General features: G+C 36.8%; 1 protein-coding gene across 1 annotated transcript in view; it reads left to right on the top strand.

The window, feature by feature from the left end:
• LOC138173606 (netrin receptor DCC) overlaps positions 1-22737 on the top strand; it is a 1060615-nt gene that overhangs the window by 896889 nt on the left and 140989 nt on the right. Inside the window, exons 21-22 of the mRNA XM_069103651.1 lie at positions 6347-6541; positions 19771-19803. Coding sequence (XP_068959752.1) covers positions 6347-6541; positions 19771-19803 — 228 coding nt within the window. The remainder of the gene's footprint in view (positions 1-6346; positions 6542-19770; positions 19804-22737) is intronic.

Genomic DNA, 22737 nt, shown 5'->3' with positions numbered 1-22737 from the left:
GGGAAGGAGGGAAGGAGGGAAGGAAGGAAGGAAGGAAGGAAGGAAGGAAGGAAGGAAGGAAGGAAGGAAGGAAGGAAGGAAGGAAGGAAGGAAGGAAGGAAAGAAGGAAGGATGGATGGATCTGCATTGCCTAACTGTAACTGACTAGTTGGGTCCCCAGTGAGGAAGCTTAAATTATGGACATGTTTTTCTTTCATTCTTGAAGAGGACCATGACATCAAGAAGGTGATGCCATGACTTGCAGATTAATTGGATTTAATTTAGGGAGAGCTGTGCAAGATCACCAACCTCATTTTCTTCACCAGAACTATCTGGGTGTAGTGACAAAATATAGATCAGGACACCTGGTGATGGCACCCGTATTACAAGTGCATAATTTCTAAAGCACATCTTTATCACAAAAGAGTCATTAGAATTATTCTATATAGTTCCAGGGTATCTAAAACTAGTAGGGGGAGAGGAGAGACTCCAGGATAAATGTTATCAAGTTATGAAAACTGTTCTGTGAATTTTAGATTCAGTCAAAGGGCCACACGTGAGAACATAGAGGGCTACATGTGGCCTTGGGGTCACAGGTTCCCCACCCATGTCCAAGATACTCTCTCTTCCCTTGGATTTTGATATAAAGGGCTTCTGAGAGACGAAAGGGTGTGTGGCAATCCACGAAGTATAAGGATCATCTTTCATATCATTTTGCGTATATTTTATTAATCTGAAATGGGAGCATAAATGGGTAATAGGAATAGGAGTAGGAAATAAGCATGCAATAAGCACCTACCATATTCTAGCCACTGTGCTAAGTGTTTTACAAATCTTATCTCATTTGATACTCACAACTGGAGGTGGGTGTTACTATTATTCCCTTTGTACAGTTGTGGAACATTACATTCTAACCCTGTCAAGTTAACAACTTTCTAACATGATAAGTGGACTTTAGAGAAACAAAGGAAAAAATACCGTGTTTCCCCGATAATAAGACACTGTCTTATTAATTTTCTTGGACAGAAAAACACCAGAGGGCTTATTTTCAGGGGAGGGCTTATTTTAATGAACATTGACAGCAATTTTAATAAACAGGTAAATGTGAACAAAAAAATGTACCTTTATTCAATAAGCAAATCACTGGGGAAGAACAGGATGACGCGCTCACTTGCTGCAGCTCTGATTGGATGCAGCTCGGAGCGCGGCGTGTGTTTCACCTTGGGGGGGGGTGGAACGGTGCATACAGAGGGTACCGTAATGTAGCGTGTTGCGCAGGGGATCACCTTCACTACAGTAGCAATCTCAATAGGGCTTATTTTCGGGGGAGGGCTTATTTTAGAGGAATCTTACACAGTAAGGGGAGGGCTTATTTTCGGGATCGGTCTTATTATCGGGGAAACACGGTAAGTACTCCACATTCCCTCTCCATATATTTACACTTTCACAAGACCAAAATTATCTAAAAAAGAAAGGCTCACTCAAACACTGAACACCACTTGAGTATTTTTATTCACACCAGGACTATATATGTGTGTTTGATATTATCTTCCTACACATCTGCATTCTGGAGTGTGACACTGCTGGTAATCCAGGAAAAACAACGTGGATGGCGGCGGAAAGGGATATGGAACAAATGACAATGGGTGGAGCCTATATTCCATATTTATACAAAAGTGATTCCCAATGACTGAACATTCAGAGCAACCAGGAGTTAAAGACTATCTCCCAACCTCACACTTTGGAGTCTAGCCAAATGTTTGAAAGAGGAAGGAGAAAGGGCATAAGAAGGAGAAAAGGAGGAAGAGCAAATATATGTATGTATGTATGTATATGCATGCATATACATATACATATATATATGTAGCAAAAGTGTTTCTATATGAGGCCCTAAGAGCTATGACTCAAAATAATCCGGATTTACCATTCAATGAATAATCCACAGTTTATCTATACAACACAAATGTTTTCCCTTCAAGGCAGTAACCTTGGAAGGTCATCCACTTATTCCAATTATTCTTCATTGCTAGAAACCTTTTTTTGTAAATCCTTCCTCTTTTGTAATTATCTTCAGAATGCGTTTACCATGGGACATATCAACAATTAAGCAATTGCCAGCTTATTTTGGGGGTGGGGGGTGGGGGGGTGGAGAATAGCAAGGTCACCTAATTAGAATGAATCATTCCTGTTAAGAAATAGTCATAGATAGAGAGCTAGGTCAGAATCCAATTGTGGATAGCCTTAAATTCCAGTCAGACTGTAAGCAGAAGAAGTCCAATGTGTTTAGGAACATTAATTTTACAGTACTGCATGGCATGGTTTGGAGGGGAAAGAGAAAGGAGGTGTAATGTAATGCCAAGCAAAGGCAACTTCCCAAGGTTCAGAATACCAGCATAGGTGCTCTCCATTTTACTCAGTGACCAACCAAGAACAGAGAAGATCAAAACATGGCATCATTCCAAATACAGCATTTACTAAATGTGATTAAATAATCTCCAAGGACTACCCCACCCCAGGATCTTACATTCATTCAATCAGTTACAAAGTCCCTGTTCTAAATACTACTCCACCCCTAGGCTGTACCTTCATTCAGTCCACCACAAAGCCCCTCTTCTCAAATGGAGATTAGTTTCCAAATATAAGTAAAGTACATTCATTTGTTCAACCATAGAACACAAAAAGGTCAAAAGTTCCCCACCCCTGTATCACAATTGAATCTACCCCAGAGTAACAACAAGTTTAAGCACAGCACTTAATACCCAAATGGAGGTCTTTTCTTCATCTTGACAGGAGGCAAGTTCTCAGCAATCTTAGTTCCTGGGGAGACAAGGCTTAGCAAGGCCACAAGATACATTGCCAGTCTCTTCATTAATTCATCCTCTGTCTGCAGAACAGTCCTAGAACCCCTGAAAACATTAGCAAAACCCTCTCCCAGGATTTCTGTAAACATACAACAAGATATAACAGACTCTCTTCTTTGAAGATAAAATCAAGATATTTATTTATATTTATTCATATAGCAGAAAGCCAAATCCACCATAGTAATAAATAAGTTGGTATACTTTATTAGTGCATGGAGTACCACCATCCCCAAGCCTTCCCTGAGTCAGCCCTCCCCACAAACAAGCTCCCTTGGGCAAAATGACCCTCTTTCACCCACCTAGCCACTCTACCTCTCTCTGCCTCCTCTCTCTCTCAGTTCTACCTCCCTCTCCCACTTCCTCCTCTACCCCTTAAGCAAGCTCCTCCCACCACAGGCTCCATGGGACTCAGGATCCTATGACTCAGGCTTCCACATGACTCAATCTCAGAACAGATCATACGGGCCTGTTAATGGGCAATTCCATTGGCGAGAGAGAGAGAGAGACGGAGACAGAGAAAGAGAAAGAGAGAGACAGAGACAGAGACAGAGACAGAGAGAGAGAGAGACAGAGAGAGAGAGAGAGAGAAAGAGACAGAGAGAGAGAGAGAGGCAGAGACAGAGACAGTAGAACAAAGCAAAAAAATGAATAAAAGTGTCAAAGAGCCATTAGAAGTAGGGTTAGAATGATGAAGTCCTAGGAAAGAAAATAGACTCATCACGTGGCAAAAATGAGAAATAGCCAATGGATAGGACATATGCCCCAATGATAATCTCACAATGACAAGAATGTTGAAGGAAGGCCTCTATTCTAGATTTTTAACTTGAAAATACTTTCTATCTTCTGGTGCTCAGTGAAACCTAGCCTTGTTCTGAAGATTTTGTTGTTCTTCATAATCCCTAACACACAAAGGAAGGAAAGTTAGTATACTCCTTGTTCTCTACTGTCATGTTCAGGCCTCTTCTGCCATGATTATTTAGCAACTATCGTTCCCTTGAAATTCACTCTATCCTCACAGATTCTCGTTGCTTTCAGCTATGGAACTGCAGGACACTTTCTATCCACTTCACCATATTTAATTCCCAATTCACCGAATTCTTCTGGGTCCTGATTCCTAACTCCTTCTATTCAAATATGTTGGCCTCCCAATTCTTTAATCTCTTCAACTCCTCTAACTTTTATCTGGGCAAAGCAGTATGGCACAGTAGAAAGCAACAACACTGAAGCCAGAGGACCATTTCAGATCCCACCTGGAAAGCTAGAATAATATTTTTCCTGCTGTAATCTTCTGGTAATTCTCCCCTTCTCTAAGAACCTGCCGATGTCACCAACAATGACTTGGGAGTTGCCTTTGTCCATTCTTAACTACCCAGAATCAGTAGTCAATAATCAAACATTTATTAGGTGCCTTCTATGTATCTGGCATTGTACTAAGTACTGGGGATAAAAATATGAAAAAAGACAGTTCCTGACCTCAAAGAATTTACAAGCTAATGAGGGAAAACAGAACATGAAAAGAAACTGTAAAGGAGGGTTGGAAATAAAAACAAAAGAAGTTCCAAGAAGTTCTCTCTGCCTCCTCTCCATTGTCAATTGACCATCTCATTCATCCTCAGCTGCCATCAGCCACTTCAAATGTGTTATGCTTAGTTTTCCTTAATCCCTTCAGCTCAGTTTGTGATTCAGGGTGTATTTTTACAAGACCTTGCTGCACTTTTGTATTCAGCTTCTATTACATGCTTTTGCATCTATCTTCAGTATGTGCTCCTATGAAATAATATTTAGTTGGTGAACTCCCTATGCATATACATTAATCTTTTTAGACAATTCCCTTTTTTCTCTCCTTTCTAGAATTATTTCTTTTTATTTTGAAAATTTTTCCCTTGAAAAATTTCATTTAATCAATTTTCCCAAATTCTACAATTTATGTCTCATAATTCCTTCACTTTTCAAGTCTCCTTTTTCACATATTCTAGTTCAAGGGTGGGGAACCTGAAGCCTCAAGGCCATATATGTCCCTCTAGATTCTCATTGAGGTCCTTTGTATTGAAGACCTAGAGGAACACAGGTGGCCCTGAAGCTGCAGGTTCCCCACTCTTATAGATGAAGTAATTTATCCCCAAAGTTCTTAGCATTTTCATTATAAAAATTAATTCCTTTTTTCTGGTAAGAGAATTCTTCATTGCTGGTGCCTACGATATTAAAAGGATGAAGTTATCATTAAGGCAAGTTAAGAAATTAATAAGAGAACTCCATCATGTTCTGTATCTCCAGTTTAATATTTTTTTTAATTTAATAAAAAAAGTTGTGTTACACTCTTGCAAAGTCTTTAATTTTTTTACCTTTTAAGCCTAACATATAATATATACCATAATATACATGATATAGAAAATATATTGCCAAACATGTATTTTAAAATATTTGCTATTTTATATATCATGTATATTATGGTGTGTGTATATATATATATATATACATATATATGTGTATTACTTAAAAGGCCATATATATTTGCATATTATATATCCACATTTTCCAACATACTTTTACTATCCTCCTGCACATACATCTTTTCCTTAATGTGCGTAAAAGCGTAAGCAGCGGTAATCCTCATTGTGGTCTTATTGCTTATGCTCACCTTGAGCATTGCAAGGCATTCTAACTGTGGGTTTCTTGAATTAATGTTTCTGGTTGTACTTGGATACATTCCATTATTCGACATTGCTGTTATCCATTCTTCTATTAATATTCAACTTCTTTTTGTCTTCTGGTTTAATTTTTACATTAAGATGAAAGAACGTCAATTTCAATATTATATCCAATAAATGTTGACCCTCCAAAGGAGACCTGCTCACAATAATTACTTAGTGGACCTTTGGTTAACATGAATAGGTAGTACTATATTTGCATCCTTTTCCACCACTCTTCCGTCGTTACTCTAAAAACAGAAAGGTGCCAGATAAAACTAAGATCCATTTTGCATTTTTCTTTGTTACACAAGTAATTCATCACTTAGTGGTTATCTTCTAAAGAACATCTCTGTACTTAACTATGCTAGAGAGAGAAACTTGGTTAGCTCCATGACTTAATGAGACATTAGTGAAGAATTTTATAGCAAAATCAATTTTATTGCCCCTCTACAAAGTATAAAAAACTTTCATTCATATATTCACCTATTTTCATCTTCATGATACTTATCAGCAAACTTGACAACTGGAATTTATGAGTAACGTGTAATTTATTTTGAAATTTATTCTTTTTTTGTTTCTAATGATTGTTTCCTTATAGAAATATTGGGCATTATTGAAGCATTATTTATTCAGTACCAGTGATACATGAGGATGGGGGTAAAAATCATTACTTATAAGTATAGTGTTATACTCTATTTGCTAATGTATCACCAAAATTATAAATGATAACAAGGAAACAAATGCGCTTTGAACCAAAATGACAACAAGCTTGTTCCACTTATTAACACCCTCAATATTTTTTTTTCCTTTTTGCAGCCTACATCCTCTTTTATACATTGGACAAAAATACACCAATTGATGACTGGATTATGGAATCAATCAGTGGTGATCGACTGACTCATCAAATTATGGATCTTAACCTTGACACTGTGTACTACTTTAGAATTCAAGCCCGAAATTCCAAAGGAGTGGGGCCTCTCTCTGACCCCATAGTTTTCAGAACATTAAAAGGTTTGAAACTTTTCCTTTTGTCATTCTGCTCCTATAAGATTTTTCTAAAGTAGTTTTAGAGAGAACTTTAGAAACTTCTTCTCTCTATGATACTTATGGTAGTGGCAGAACTGTGGTGAACATTCACAGTAAATGAACATGCACCCTTATGCTAAAACCATAATGTGAAAGAAAGATCTATTGTGTGGCCAAGTTTCCTGCAGTCTCCAGTGAGACAGACACACTTAACTTCGCTTTCCCCATTTAGAGTCTTTTTGGAATTTTTGGATTGATTTCATGTGTATTGGCTGCATTCAAAACATGAAATCCATCACCCATTTTATGTGAAGGGATAAAGATGAAAACCGATGAGTTATGTGAATGTTGTAACATAACCAACTTTAAGTGTTGTCTTTCAGGGGCTATTGTCCATGTAGGTAAAAGAAAGTTTTGAAAATGCTAAGGAAGAAAATTTCATATGGAAGTAATGTGTTTATTTTAGGCAATTGGGGCAACATAGAACATTTTCTTACTGTATAATTTCCACAGAAAAGTGCTTCATGCTTCCGAGAATAAAAATAGCTCCCAGAAGAAGCATAGTTATCTATGCCCTTAAGAAAAGAAAGAAAGAAAAAAAGCCTAAGTCAGTTATCATAACAAGATAAGGTCTTAATATCAGCCCTTGCTCCTGAAATATACTGCATTGGATTCTGCAGGCACCAATAATTCAGGAATTTCTAATCTACTTATAGATACCTGAAATAATTTGGAATTTCTCTAGTTGATATTTAAATATATTTTCAAGATGATAGAGTTCAAAAGAAGGGTTACTTGAGTCCTAAATCATCATGCATGGTGACATAGAAAGAGGGATGAATTTAGAGTCACAAGACTGCCATTTCATGCCTCAATGACCTTAGGCAAGTCACTTCAACTTTCTTGGCCTCCATTTCCTCATAGGTAAAATGTATGTGAGAGAGAGAGAGAGAGACATAGAGAGAGAGAGAGAGAAAGAGAGAGAGAGAGAGAGAGAGAGAGAGAGAGAGAGAGAGAGAGAGAAAGAGAGAGAGAGAGACAGAGAGAGAGAGAGACAGAGAGAGAGACAGAGAGAGAGAGAGAGAGACAGAGAGACAGAGAGACAGAGAGACAGACGACAGAGACAGAGAGACAGAGACAGAAACAGAGACGGAGTCAGAGACAGAGACAGAGAAGAAGAGACTAGCTGTCTTATAAGTTAGGCCCATTTGAGTTCTATATCTATAATCACACTATTTTAGTGTGTATAGAGGGTAAGGTGCCTGAAGAGACCTGGTAAGTCTTGGGGGTGAAGGGTATTCATAGAGCAGGACTATCAATGGCTACAACAGAGATGATAAAGGGCATCCCTAGTGTGGAAGAAATACACATCTTCATACACAGTAAAAATTATTGAGTCCACATTGGTGTGCTTCCCATAATCACACATCGTACTAAGTGATACTGTTCATTCTTAAACAAACATTCTTAAAAACAGACCTTTGTGTTTTGCTTCCCAAAGTCTTTGAGTCATAGAGAAAAGTAAAAAGGAAATACAGGCAAACTGTTGAGAGGTTGCCCCTGTTTCAAGCATCAGATGGTACTAGAGAGCAGGGCAGCCTTTCCCCTGGTCAGCTTTTCAGGTACTGTAGAAGATTCATCTTTACTCCAATTAGTTCTTTCAAAAAGTAGAACTTTTCCTCCAATTAGATCTACTTCCCACATGAAGAACGGAGAGAAGTCAGCTGCCATCAGTTTCTGTCAGCCTCTCTGCTACAATAGCTTCTGGTGTCTTGGCTTCCTGAAGGTCTTTCAGCTTCTCTGATCCCTCTCCTACATTTACCTTCTTTAAACACTGACTCCTGATCTGCTTTGTGATGTTTATTCTCTACTCTGTCTTCTAATGCTGCAAATCAGAGAATCTTCATGTAAAGTGACCCATCTCTAACATGGATTGAGAAACACAAAATATGCATTTCTGCTTGATACAACAAAAAGAGGTATCATATAATAGTCTCATATTCCCCCAAAATTCTTTGATGCCAAGTTTCCTGAGTAACAAATGCTGATGTTCTGACAACAATCCTCTTTAAATTAGATGCTAGTAAACAATGTACTGTGCTTATCTCTATCATTAGTACTTTTTCCTCCTCTGTATTTTTAATCAGATCTTCTCATTATTTTTGTCTGAGGAACCGTCCCCCTTCAATCTCTCAAGATTGACAATTTGTTTCTCCAGCTCTTTTATATGTATTTCGCATAAAATATTTTTGTTCTGATCCTTTCAATAAATTTTTTAAAAGTTCATGTATGAAAGGAGCAGTACCTAATACTATGATCTGGATGAAAACTTAAAAATATAGCCAGTCACTCCTCAAACTTAATCTCGTGGCATCAGAACAGCAGTTGTGAAACCCAAGACACTTGGCATTTTAATCTCTCTGAACATTTTTAGCTTTCTTTTCTGCAATGGGATAACAGGTCATCTTCCTGACAGATCAGTTATGATAAAGTATTTTGCAAAACTATCAAGCAATAGAAAAAAGTGGATAATGATGATAATTGAATGAAATCATTACCCAATTATTTGGGTTCCCAAAAAAAGGAAGCTTTAGATCACTTCTATGGTACCTGATTTAGCTGCCCCCATGCATTTAGGGGAAATGGACCAGGAAAACTTGTAGTTCTAAGGCATGTACATGTAAATTCAACAGAAGTCTAGTTTTTGGTACCTACATACACGGGTGCCTACAGCAAGCACACAAGAAAATGTTCAACTTGAACATATGACAGTTCTTAATAAAGTAGGGAAATTTGTTGTTTGTTTGTTTTTGGTGGCGGGGCGGGAGAGCAAGTTTGACAGAAGAGAGAAGTTGAGAGGAAGAAGGAAAAGAAAAAATGTATGCATTTATTTTGAGCTTATTATGTTCTAATCAGATTGTTAGGGCTTATTTGACCAAGTCAGTTTTTACTCCAAATGAATTATTTGGACAATCCTAGTAATTCATGATGCTATCCTGAAATGTGACTAGATAGTACTTTGCAAATATTTCATCTCCACCTAGATGGGTGCCAGCTTAATTTCATGCTTGCAATTTGTGCCAACTAAAAGATGTCAGGGAGAGCCAAAAATGAATCAAGGCAACCAAATATAATAAGCAGGCAGGGTAATGAGACGTCACAAGATTCCCAAGCAGAGATAGATAGCAACCCCAAAAGATTATTTAATGAACTGAATATAATATCCAAATATGTTTATCCAAAGATATTAAAATTCATCTGGGAAATGATTCCTAGAGATGAGAATATCAGAATATACCACCAACATAAATCTAGGAATTTGTTATAACTTGTAATAGTCCGTGAGGAATAAATCCAATTCTCTGATATGAATGTTTAATATCTGCCCTCCTAAATATGTCGTGTTCAATAATAGTCAGGGAATTCTTACAAATCTCTTTCTAGCCCATAAGGTAAAGGAGGGAAAAAAGGCTTCTTTTCCTGAACACATTTGAATTATGCAAAAATGTTGGTGCTTCCTGCCCTAAATGATAATTAACAAGGGACAAGTAAGTCACTTGTGTATCTCTTATTATAACAGATATTCTGTTGGTAGCAAAAGTCATCCATCAGAAGAAATGTAAAGCCATGATGGTTTAAATCAACCTCAAAGAAACTCATTCAGTTGTTCTCTAGTTTAAGTAAATTTAGCTCACAAAGCTGCTTTAGCAATCCTTTCCATTTTATCAGAATGCTACCTTCTTTGTTTTCTTTGAGAGACTCAACTGCAATCCTGAAACCAGGAAGCTCAAAGGGATCTATTGAAAATGTTGCAAACTGGCCACTATTTCATTGCTAATTGTGCTTCCATACAGGTATATGCCAAGTACATTTCCTCTATAATTAGCCTCCTCTAAGTTAGTCTTTATTTCTCCTGAAACTGTTTGATCGGCTCTGTAATAATATTCAGCAGATTTAATTATCATCTCTTATAAAGTCTAAGGAAATATAAAGTTAAGAAAATAGCAGCTTTAAATCATTTAAATTTAAAGATGCATTATTACATGATAAAATAAGAACTGTTAGTTGAAGATGATGTCTGAGGGACAGTTAATGAGTTCTGTTCTGCACATGTTAACTTCGAGATATCTTCAGGGCATACAGTTTGAAATGTTTATTTGGCATTTGTGACATACAACTGGAACTTGGGGGATTAGGGCAGGATATATAGATATGGGAGGCATTTGGATAGAGACTATAATTAAATAGCTAATGAGTTTATCGAGAGAGTATGAAAAGAGAGCCCAGAAGAAAGTCTTATGATAATACCCAGAGCTGGCAGATATGATATAGAATCATTGGTTCCCAAAGTGGTCAATACTGCCCACTGGGAGAATGCTGGAATGATGGAGGGGCAGTAGTAGCCTCCAGTGCAATTGGGGTGTACTGAATAAAAATAAGGGGGCAGCGGAAGCATAAGGAAAGAAGAAAAAATAAGAAAATTTTGAAAAATGTTTGCACATTTTCATCTATTATATAACAGCTAAAGTCATAGTGATTACATTATTTTCCAAATAAACACACAAAATGCAAGGTATAATCTATCAGTGGTCAAGTCCACTGACAGGTCTTAACAAGCAAATATTGAAAGGTGAGCATGTCATAAATTGTTGGGAAGTCCAGCATGCATTAGCAGGAATAGGTACATGTAATGATGACTTGTTTACAGTATGATGCTATACAGTTATATGATACAATATTGCATCATCAAAATTTCAATGCAGGAAAAAACCATAAATTTACAAAAAATTATTAAATTTAAGATGCGTCCTTTAAAAATTATATATACATATGTGTATATATAATATATACACACATGCATATACACATATTTTGAAATGATGCAAATTCCCCCAAATTGTTAAAGGTTTAAAGAAAGTAGATTTTCAAGGGGGTACTGATTTTTTTAAAGGGGTGATAGGCCAAATAAGTTTGGGAAACTGAGACTAAGCCAGCAAAAGAAACTGTGAAGAGGCAGGCAAATGGATAAGAGAAGAACCAGGAGATTAAATAAAACAAGAGAGACACAAGTTTTCAGGAGTAGAAGGTGGCCAACAATGTTGAGTGTGACAGAGAGACCAAGAAAGAGATTTCTTAAATGACCGACAAATTTGACAATTAAGAGACCATTGGCAATTTTGGAGAGAGGTTTCTGTTGAACGCTGAAGTCAGAAGCCATATTGCACAGAGGAAAAGAGTAAGAGGAGAGGAAGTGGATATAGAAATGTCTGTTTGTTGTTTCCCCCCTAAGCTTTTGGTTGTGAAAGTCAGGAGAAATAGAGGATTATATCTTGAGGGTATTGGAAGGTCACCTGAGAGGGTATTTTGTTATTGCTGTTTTACTTTGTTTTTTAACGGGAAGACAGGCTTGTTTCAGTGAAGTTGTGAAAGAACAATTAGGCAGGGAGAGACAGAAGAATATAAAGAGACAGGGATGATGGCTTTGATGAATGAATGAATATAGTCTGCTATAGAATTAAAAAGTAGATGGAATCACGGGCACGTATTGATGATTTATGTTGGAAAAGAAAAGACCAATCTTATTATCAGAGATAAGAGGAAAGGAAGAGATAATAGGGGATGTCAAGGGGAGAAGGGGAGCTTACAGAAAATTAAGATGTTTGACAACCATTTGGGAGAATGTAGAGAGGAGGAACTTTGGGAGGTATAAGTAAAGAAAAGATGTCTTAGAGTAGTTTCTGTGGGGAGTGGGATGGGAAATCAATCAAGGAGAAGTAAAAGGATTACCCTGGAATAGTGAGGGCCTAGCTGAATCTGGATAACATAAATTTCTAGAAGACGAAGTCAACTTAGGTTGTGACTTTTTCTAGATCTGTTTAGTAACATATGAGTAGGAGAGAGAAGATAAATGATAGGAGTAATACCAGGGCCAGTGTTTTAAAAGGGATGAGTGGCAATGGACAAGTAGACAAGATATTTGTGAGTGTAAGAAAGTGCAGAATTGAATCAAATGTTAATTGAGAAAGGAAGAAAATGAAGCCAGAGTATTTGGCTGACAGAAAGGTGTTCATATAATGATGGAAAATTGTTAATATCAAATGTAATGAGGAACACCACTCCCTTAGTTATCCTAATAATGTCAGTATTTCAGTAATTTCATTATATTCCTACTCTTAAGATACCGTGTTTCCCCGATAATAAGACCTATCCCGAAAATAAGCCCTCCCCTTACTGTGCAAGATTCCTCTAAAATAAGCCCTCCCCCAAAAATAAGCCCTATTGAGATTGCTACTGTAGTGAAAGTGATCCCCTGCGCTACACGCTACATTACGGTACCCTCTGTATGCACCGTCTCCCCCCACCCCGGGTGAAATGCACGCCGCGCTCCAAGCTGCATCCAATCAGAGCTGCAGCAGTGAGCGCCTCATCCTGTTCTTCCCCAGTGATTTGCTTGTAATCACTGTAATTACAATTTGCTTGTAATCACCAAATTGCTGTCAATGTTCATTAAAATAAGCCCTCCCCTGAAAATAAGCCCTCTGATGTTTTTCTGTCCAAAAAAAATAATAAGACAGTGTCTTATTATCGGGGAAACACGGTATGTACTCTTGATGAGGTTGAGCTGATCCATATCCTAAATCCCTCCACCCAGAGATTTTACCTCTTAAAGGAATCTAGCTTAAGCTGGACCTCAGCTTCTAAAGTCCTTGCCCCTTTCCTTTGGGATTCATGACATGAAGGGCAAAGCAACCAAAATGAAGTGGTTTTCTTTGACTGGATTGGCAAGGGCCACTAGGGTCACTTGTTCAAGCCTTGATATCTCATTCTACCTCCTCCTTTTCTCCTCCTAAAGGTATAAGAAGCTTTTGCATGGGTCTTGGAGTTGGGAAATCTATTGTGCTCTTCACTCATGGGACATCCCCCAGGGTGGCAGGTTTGCACCACTGTTATCACAACGAAGGATGCTTTAATCCTCAGCTCATGCCTTTGATTTATTTCAGGACTTGATGAGAGTTAAAAACACTGATAATGTATTAGGAAGCAGTAGAGGTGATATGAGTGCAAAGAAAATACTTAGAAGGAATGAGATATAGAGTGATATAACATGATAGGAAATTATAGTCAGTTAAATGACTATCCAAGCCTTTGATCAAGGAAACAGAACATGTCTGAGTCATGATGAGATCTGGGATAATAATAGTCCTAAGTGTGGCTGGACTAGATCATAGGATTCAAGGAGACTGAAGAATTGGTATGTCAGAGTGTTTTGGGGAACATTAAAATAAATGTTGAAACCACTTAGTATAAGGGAAAGAGTTAAGGAGAAGAGAAAGACTGAGACAGGTATGAAACTTCTTGAGAAAGGAAGGGAAATGATTTGGGATGGGAGGTGGGAGAGTAGGAATAGCGAAATCATACCTTCTGACACATACTGGGCAAATAAATGAAATGCTCAGGGCCCTGGGCAACTTTTTAAGTTTACAGCTGCAGAACATGTGCTGATACACATTGGTAAAAGGAGTTTCTTAATTGGTTTAGAAGCCTTAGTCTTTCTTTTGTCCTGCGTGTCGACACCTTTCAAAAGAAAAAAAAAACTAAGGCTTCTAAAATCCTATGATCCTATAAATTCACTACCTAATGCTACCTGTAAAGATAGTCAAGTGGTATGTGATAGAAGAAGACACAAATCCTTGGCACAAATATCAACTTTTTTCCTCAACTCCAGTAAAATGTAAACCTCAGAATTTGTTTAGTTCTCCTTTGGAACAATAATCGCCAGAGTCTGGTACTTTAACTGAAGAAAATCAAAGTTACATCAAGACAGCCATTAATAACTACAGAAAAGAGCCATAAGGTTACAGTGAATGTGGAATTTCCATTAAAATGCACATTAATTCTAGTCACTCTGTAGGAAAAAAAAAACCCTTTTTAGTTAAGTCTGTGGATAATGAATGCACTAAGTTGAAGACAAAAGAAAAAGAGAATAATGAAAATGAAGAACATGAAGCAGATTTTCTTTTACCACCTACAAATATTTCCATTAAAATGAGTATGTGCTGATGAGAGTCTCTCGAGGGTAGCCCCAGATGGCTACATCCATTGTTTCTTTAACATTCTTGTCAATTTGGACACTGAGAGGTCTAAGACATTGTTCCCTATTTTCCCCATGCAGCTTTTATGGCAGCAAAGTGACCTCTAATGTTATATTGGGGTGCTCATTTAAAGTCATATCCCTATCTCTTCATTGATATTTTAGTGCCTCTGGGCTCTCTCTGGTGTGGGTTATTAGATTTGTATCTGAGTCTTTACATAAATCCTCTATAACAGATCCATTCATGTACCAAAGATCTTCCTCTAGCTCTTTTATTATTTTGTGGAAATTATTCCAATACTTGGGCTATCCATCCCTATTTATGTATCAACAGGATACATACAATCACTTCCCTTTCCTTGGTAAAAATGTTAAACACCACAGGGCCAAGTATAGATTTCTTGGGCACTGCAGTTAAGACCTTCTTCCAAACTGACATTAAACTAGCAGTGACCACTCTTTGGATCCAGCCATACAACCAGTTTAAGTTTCACTTAAATGTAGAGGAATATATCCTATATCTTACCATCTTGTCCACAAAAATTGCATGAAAAACTTTGTCAAATATTTCATTTTATGTTCATACATGTCTTTGATGATATCTTGTGTGGCACTCACCAAGCATATGATTGGCACTACTGATTTTTGGGGTCTCTTTTAGGAGGAGGAAGGCAGGGCAATTGGGGTTAAGTGCCTTGTCCAAGGTCACACAGGTAGTAAGTGTTAAATGTCTGAGGCCAGATTTGAACTCAGGTCCTCCTGACTCCAGGGCCGGTATTCTATTCACTGTGCCACTTAGCCGCCCCTGTTGTTTTGTTTTGTTTTGTTTTGTTTTTAAGCATGAAAATCGAATTTGCAGACTGTAATCCAATGAGTTTGAACTTAATTTCTAGTAAATTTTAGAATATGTTAAAGAATTGGTTATAAATATCAAGAAAAGGAAGCAATTAATATATAAAGCCAGTTAACAATTGGTGACCACCTCACCTTATTTCCTTTTTTTTCAATGGCATTACCAAGTTGGTAGAGCAGGAAAATTCTGCAGACATGATTTATCGAGATTTTAACAAACATTTGGCAAAATATTTTATGATATCCTTATAAAACACCTGGGAAAGTATGAGATAATACAATTAAGTGAATTTAAAACTGGTTGAATACCTGGACCTAAGGTGTAATAATTAATGGTTTGATGGCAAATTGGAAGGAAGTCTCCATTGGAGTCCCCTTGGTCAATCAGTCAGCTACAATTTATTAAGTGCCTACTATGTTCCAGACAGTGTGCTACATGCTAAGAATACAATGAAAAATTTAAAAAAGGTCATGCCTATTCTCAAAGAGCTCACTATCTAATGGGGAAACCTATATGCAACAACTATATGAAAACAAGATAGAGATAAATAAATTGTTATAGCTTTCTATAGCTATGTTATCTATACGGTAGCACACACACATATGCACAAATACATATAGGAATAAAATGTTTTAGAGGGAGACACTCAGATTAAAGAGGGCCACAAAAGTCTTCTTGCAAAAGGTAGGACTGTAGCTGAGATCTGAAGGAAGCCAGGGAAGCTAGGGGGCAGAGATGGTGAAGAATAAAGTCCCAGGCATAAGGAACAGCTGGAAGAACAGTGTTATGTGCAAGAAACTGCATCAAGGTCAGTGTTACCAAGTTCCAGAGTATTTGGGGGAGAGTAAGGGTCAAGAAGACTGGAAAGGTAGGAAAGGGAAAGATTACGAAAGGAGTCACTCAATTTCATTCAATGGGAGGCAAGAGGTAATGTAGTCAAACCTGACTTCAAGAAAGATCACTTTGACAGCTGAGGGGAAGGTGGAATGGGATGGGGAGAGACTTGAGGCAACAGTTAGACTATAGCAATTATTTAGGCATGAGGTAAAAGGGGCCTGCACCAGGAATGTTGTTGTGTCATAGGAAAGAGTGGGGCATATATGAAAGTTGTTATGAAAGTAGACATGACAAGATGGGCCCCTGATTGACCCTTTGCTGATTTACATTTTTACCAACATCTTAGAAAAGGCATAGTTGGTTATGCTCATCACATTTGAAGATAACAGAGTTTGAAAGGATAACTGACAGATGACGAAGTCAGGATTCAAAAATATCTTTATGAGGTAAAAATATTAGGCTGAACCTAATAAGATGAAATTTAATGTTTGTGATCATTGCTCCAACCTGGGTTCAGAAAGACCATTTCAGAAAAATAAAAAGAAGAAGTCATTGACCGTGTCTTTTTCATGCAAAATCATCTGAGCATTTTAGTAGATTGAAAGCTCAATATTCATCAGTGGTGTGGTATAGATGCTAAGAGCATGAATGCAAATCTTTAGGTTTTAGGCTTTAGTGAGAAACGCTCTCCTTTCTCCTCTTCCTCCTCCTCCTCATCTCTGCCCCTCTCAAATCCAGACCTGGGGAACCATTAGACCTGATGTACTCTGCCTTGGATCACATCAGGAAAATTGCACTCAGTTCAGGGTGCCATATTTTAGGAAAGACATTGATAAACTAGCGAGTTTAAGCATGTGTAGACCATGGGCATACATAAACAGTAAGCTGAGCTGGGTATGCTGCTCTTGCCTGAGGAAAGCAACTAACACTGGCTCTTCTCCTACTCCTTTTAAGTAAGGCATTGCAGAATTTGCCAAGATATAAAGTCAAACTCGTTGGCCTATAATTTATAATCTCTATGACTTTTTTTTCCTGTTTAACATCAGCATCATCATTGTTGAATTGTACCTGATGTATGACATAAAATATATCATCATGAAAAAGTGAATTAAAGATCTAATCAAATACTTCCCCTAGAGAAGGAGCAATGTTTTTAACAGCCCCAATATGTGGGTCACAGTCTCCGGAGTATGGACTGACCAGTGTCCAGAGGAAGGCAGCCAACAAGTATGATGGAGAGATTGAGTTCATGTCTAGAAAATAGTAAAAGGAGATGAGGATATTTAGCTTGGAAAAAAGAAGACTTGCAGAGGGGAGGGGATTGATAATTTTACATGTCGGAAGGACTATGAGATTAAAGGGTAGGCTTTTTTTGCTTGATTCCAGAATGAGAAGGACCAAATAGTCCTGTAAAGGAAAACTTCCTAATAATTAGAACTCTCCAAAATGAATTAAGATGTTTCAAGAAGTAGAGGGCTACCCTTCTCAGGAAGAATACCAGTAAAAGCTGGAAGGCCACTTTCCATATCTCCTGATTCTTGTCCAAGTCCAATGTCATGTACTCCTTGGTCTTTGGAGCCCTTTCCTACTATCAGATGCCAGAGCTCTGTGGAGATATGCTATAGCTTACTTATACCTCCCATGAATCTTTTCATTGACCTTTGAGTCACCTGCATTTGTGATTCTTCTGAGAATAGTAGTATACTATAATTTGTGTGACATGACAGCTACATTTCTCAAGGACCAATTAAATTCTGTGGTCTGTCCTAAGAAACTGCTAGCCAATAATTATATTTCATGGAACAAGGAGAAGTTGAATTCTGTCTCTCCCGAATGATGATGAGCAGAAATGCGTTAAGTGGTAGATGGCCTTATGAGCTACCAAATAAAAGTGTATTTAATAAGTAAACTTCAGTTTTAATGGAAATCTAATTTTATCTATATCATTAAAACTTTCTCCAGAGTAATTCATGATTCAAAAAATGTTTCTTGTGACTCAATGGAAAGTACATTTTCCTACAAAATTCCCCTCTGCATTTACCATTTTTACATGTCATTGAAAAGCAAATATAAAAGTAGTGGATTACCTAATTCTTAAATCCGTTCTCTTGTAATGCAAACACATATATCCTATTAATTTGAAAGGAACTTTTGTCCATCTATATTCTCTTGTCTAGTCTCCTTGTAATCAAGGGCATACATTGTGAGGTAGCTCTCTGGGGTGGAAATGAAATAGGTGAGTCTGAAACAGTATTTTTTTTCTGCATAAACATAACTAGCACACAGAATATAGCTTTAAAACCAGAAAAGATGTCAGAAGTCATGTTGTCCAATCCTTTCATTTTATTGTTGAGGAAACTAAGGCCCAAGGAGGTTCAGTGACTTGACCCAATGCTACATTCCAGGATCAACCTCATAAATCCTTATAGATGTACCCCAAGAAACTAAGCAAACTTACACAGGCATACCAGAGGTCTCAAAGATAGTTTAGTGTCATTGAGGTAGCTCTAATTGTATGACATTAAAAGAATGAGGTAGGCCCCAACATACAATGTTAACATTAGCTGAACAAAAGTCTATAATACTCAATCAAATCCAATTAAACAAATATCTATAAATATCTATTCTAGACAAATAACTACTAGACCACATAAATATATATGGCCCCTGCCCTTGAGAAACTTCCAATCTGATAGAAAAAAAAAACTATATTGGTATAAAAATACATATCAGGTTTCTAGAAATGTAATATTGAAATTTTGTTTTCTCCCATCTCCTGTCTTAAATTTTGCTAACCAAAAAGCTACCTGCTTTTTTTTTGTTCAAGAGATAAAGAGTTTCCTAAATGATCTGAGACACTGACAGCTAAAAATTTGTTGCTGTCTCCAAATTCTAAAGTGTTATCAAACTTATTTTAGATTGTACTATTCATTTATGACATTATCACACATCATCATGGAAATGGGATAAACTTTTTTTATAAAGATCATTGACAATGCAAAATATCTGTCAGAGAGAACATTCTTTATGTAGGTAATAATTATTTAGTAGTTGAGCTCTCGTTTTTTTTCCTACTAATTCTACCTTTAATTAAAATTTCAACATAATTATTCAGAGATCATGTTGAGCGAAGGTATGAACACCATTAAGTTTCCTGTTGTTGGAGGGGTGAATATTGGGGATTTTATAACAATTATAATGATTCGTTTTCTTTTCTTTAGAGACCTTTTAAAATGAAAACAGATAACTATTTCCTTTAATCCAGGTGACTATATTTTCAGTGCAATGGGGCACTGGTTTGGGTATGAAAATCTGCTAACAAAATTGTTGATTTGATATGTCAACTTCTCTGCTGGGAACTGTCAAAGTCTAATGATATTGTCTTTTCTTTTTCTCTCCCTTTCTTTTATTATTATTATTTTTTTTTTACAGTGGAGCACCCTGACAAAATGGCTAATGACCAAGGTACAGTGACCTCAATCTGTCACTTTCCCCCATTTGAATCAATGCTATATGTTTGAAATGATGTCAGATGTCACTTTGCATTCTGCTTTTCACCTGGGCTATACACCTGATGAGGCAGACACTGGAGTGATAATTAATCTTGTTAATGAAGTTCTGCTTGGTTGAGGCTGCTGCTTTGATGGGGAAGATGTAAATTTTCTTGAGAGGAAATTGTTTTGTCTCTTTTCTGAAGGACCAATTAAAATGTCAAGCTTCTTTGTATGAAATAAATTTTTAGTCTCTGCACTTTTGAATAATTCACATTAAGTATAATTAAGCTCAGCATAATTTTCAAGCTGCTCTTGCACCCTTTCCTGAGCTATAGATTAAAGTTCTGTAGCCATGGCAGAAAACCATAAATCATTTTCCCTTCTCCCCATTCAGTGCCCTTTATTAAAAGAAAGCAAAGTGGAGTCAACCTTTTACTGGCTTTGGCATTACTAATTCTGACAGTAAGTTTTCCCATTCCTTGAATGGAAAGCCTCTTGTATTCTAAACATTTTATCATCTTTGTGCTCTTTTTGTCTAAAAAGTTGTGTAGAGAGGCAACATGATGTCTTTAAAATGCTTCTACATAAAGGTAAATGAGAGTTATTCATCAACCTGGGAAGAGAACAGAGTTTGGTATTACTTTGATTTGTAGGCCATTTGGTAAATTGGGATTGAATCCTCTTTATATTAGCAATGAATGGTATCCAGAAAAAGATTGTTTATGTTTTGTGCTTTTCAGGGAGTTTGGGTATTTCAAGGAGGGTAAGTTTGTAAATACATAGCTTTCAGTACAGATGAACTCATTTAAGTGTTCTTTAATTTAAACATGGTAATGCCAATATCTTTTCTTCTTTCTACATGCTTATTGTAAACAAAATTGACTTGTAGGCTTAATGTCAAATTGGGTCCCAATAGGAAATTGGAAGAAAACACTATTTTCCCTAATTCCTCTTTTTTGGGGAATAACACAATTCCATCCAAGATATTTGGGACTTTCTGAGCAATTTTCATGAATCTATACACTTAAACCATTTTGTAGGAAAATGCATAGTGTTGTTTCCTCATGCAACACTTTTAAAGTAAGATGTAGAAAAAATTAAAAAGGGAAGAGAAATCAAGCCATTAAAATATATAAAAGATAAATGAGATAAGGATTATTATCATTCCTCACACATGTTTTATTCTGGCTGCTTCTATTTAAAATTTCTCCACGGCTTCCATATCTATTAAATAGTAATGTTCCTACAAAATACTAATAATTAGTGGTTATTGTGGTGATACCCATTCACTTGAGTGAATTAGACATAGTGCTACCAGAATCTGAGCTTCAAATAATTGATCAGGAGAAAAAAAGGATGATGTTAAAATCTCAATTAGACATTTGCTTTTTTCTCTTCTATTTCCTTGTCAATAAACATCACCTAACACCCTCTACCCCAGGGTTCTAGAGTTGTGAGGCATGTAGAGTATGTGATCTAGAGTCATGAAGATCAGCATTAAAATCCCACCATAAATACTTACTAGTTGGTTGACTGTGGGCAAGTCATTTATTCTCTCTGCTTTTCTTTCCTCTTTATCAAATGAGGACATAGATTTGATAACCCCTAAAGTCCCTTCCAGATCTAAATATAAGATCCTATGATCTTACAGAATGACTATACTCCTGGAAGTTGAAATTACATACAAATATTAAATGCCAGGTAGACATGACATTGACTAGAGAAGAATGAGACCACCATTCTACCTTTCTACCATGAAATGCTCAGTGCTCTTATTTACCTGGTAGCCCGATTATTTCTTACCTATGCCAGTGGCCTGCTCTTTAAGGTCAAGATAACCACCTATTGTACTATAATTTCTAAACTGATTCTGAATTCAGAAAGATAACCACAGAGAACAGCCAGAGTTGAGAACCATTATTACCAATGTTTTCCTATTACTCTCTTGGAGAAAATACTTCATTTATTTCTTCCATATGACTTAGAAATGACGAGTATACCATAGCCCCCTTAGTGCTTTACTTGAGCCCAGCTGTGAACATAATTTGTCAAGTTTGGGGGTTCTAAATTTTAAATCAAACTCAAGTCATTCTGAAGGTCCATGAGGATCAATTGAATACAATTTGGTGATTCCAAAATGCATCTTTCAATTCTTACAAGAAAGCATTTGATATTTTTTGACCATCAAGAAAAAAATAAATATTCCTTTCATAACATCAGTTTTCTGAATGGTTGCAGAAACAAATAAGAAAAGACCCAGATTAAGTATCTCTCTCCCCTGTTTCTCTGCCCCACAAAAAATGATAATCATTGGGAAGAAGATATTGATATTAATATTACAGGTCCTAATGCAAATTCCAAAACCAAAAGGGTAGATTTTATTTTTCTCATTATTTGACTGATTCTCCCTACCTCCTCCCTGACTCAGACTGAAAGGTTTGTGATAAGAAACATATTCCCTTTGTGAAAATATGGCACTATGGGTCAGAGTGAAATTCTCTTGATGAAACCCAAATAGATATGCAGCAGGGCAACTTGAGTAGCAAAAGAGAAAAAAAAAAGAATACAGTTTTGATTGTTCTATGACGTGTCTTTGCAAGCAATAAAAAAAATCGCAATAAACAGATATTTTTTAAGTACCTACTATGTACCAGGTACTGTGCAAAGTTCTAGGGATACAAAAAAAAAAGACAAAAAGAGAGTCTCTGCCCTCAAAGAGAGCTTACAATCTAATAATCCATAAAACTAATAATCATGTTGTTCAGTCAATTCAATCACTTCCAACTCTTCATGACGCCATTTGGGGTTTTCTTGCTAAAAATACTGGAGTGGTTTCCATTTCCTTCTTCAGAAAATGAAAAATTATAAAATCTAATAATCTATAAACAGCTATAATTTTTCATTT

This window comes from Petaurus breviceps, unplaced genomic scaffold (genome assembly GCF_028583685.1).
Source record: "Petaurus breviceps papuanus isolate PSGF00001 unplaced genomic scaffold, PetGlider_PUasm1.0 129, whole genome shotgun sequence".
Taxonomy (NCBI): domain Eukaryota; kingdom Metazoa; phylum Chordata; class Mammalia; order Diprotodontia; family Petauridae; genus Petaurus; species Petaurus breviceps.
This window is presented reverse-complemented; position numbering and strand designations above follow the sequence as displayed.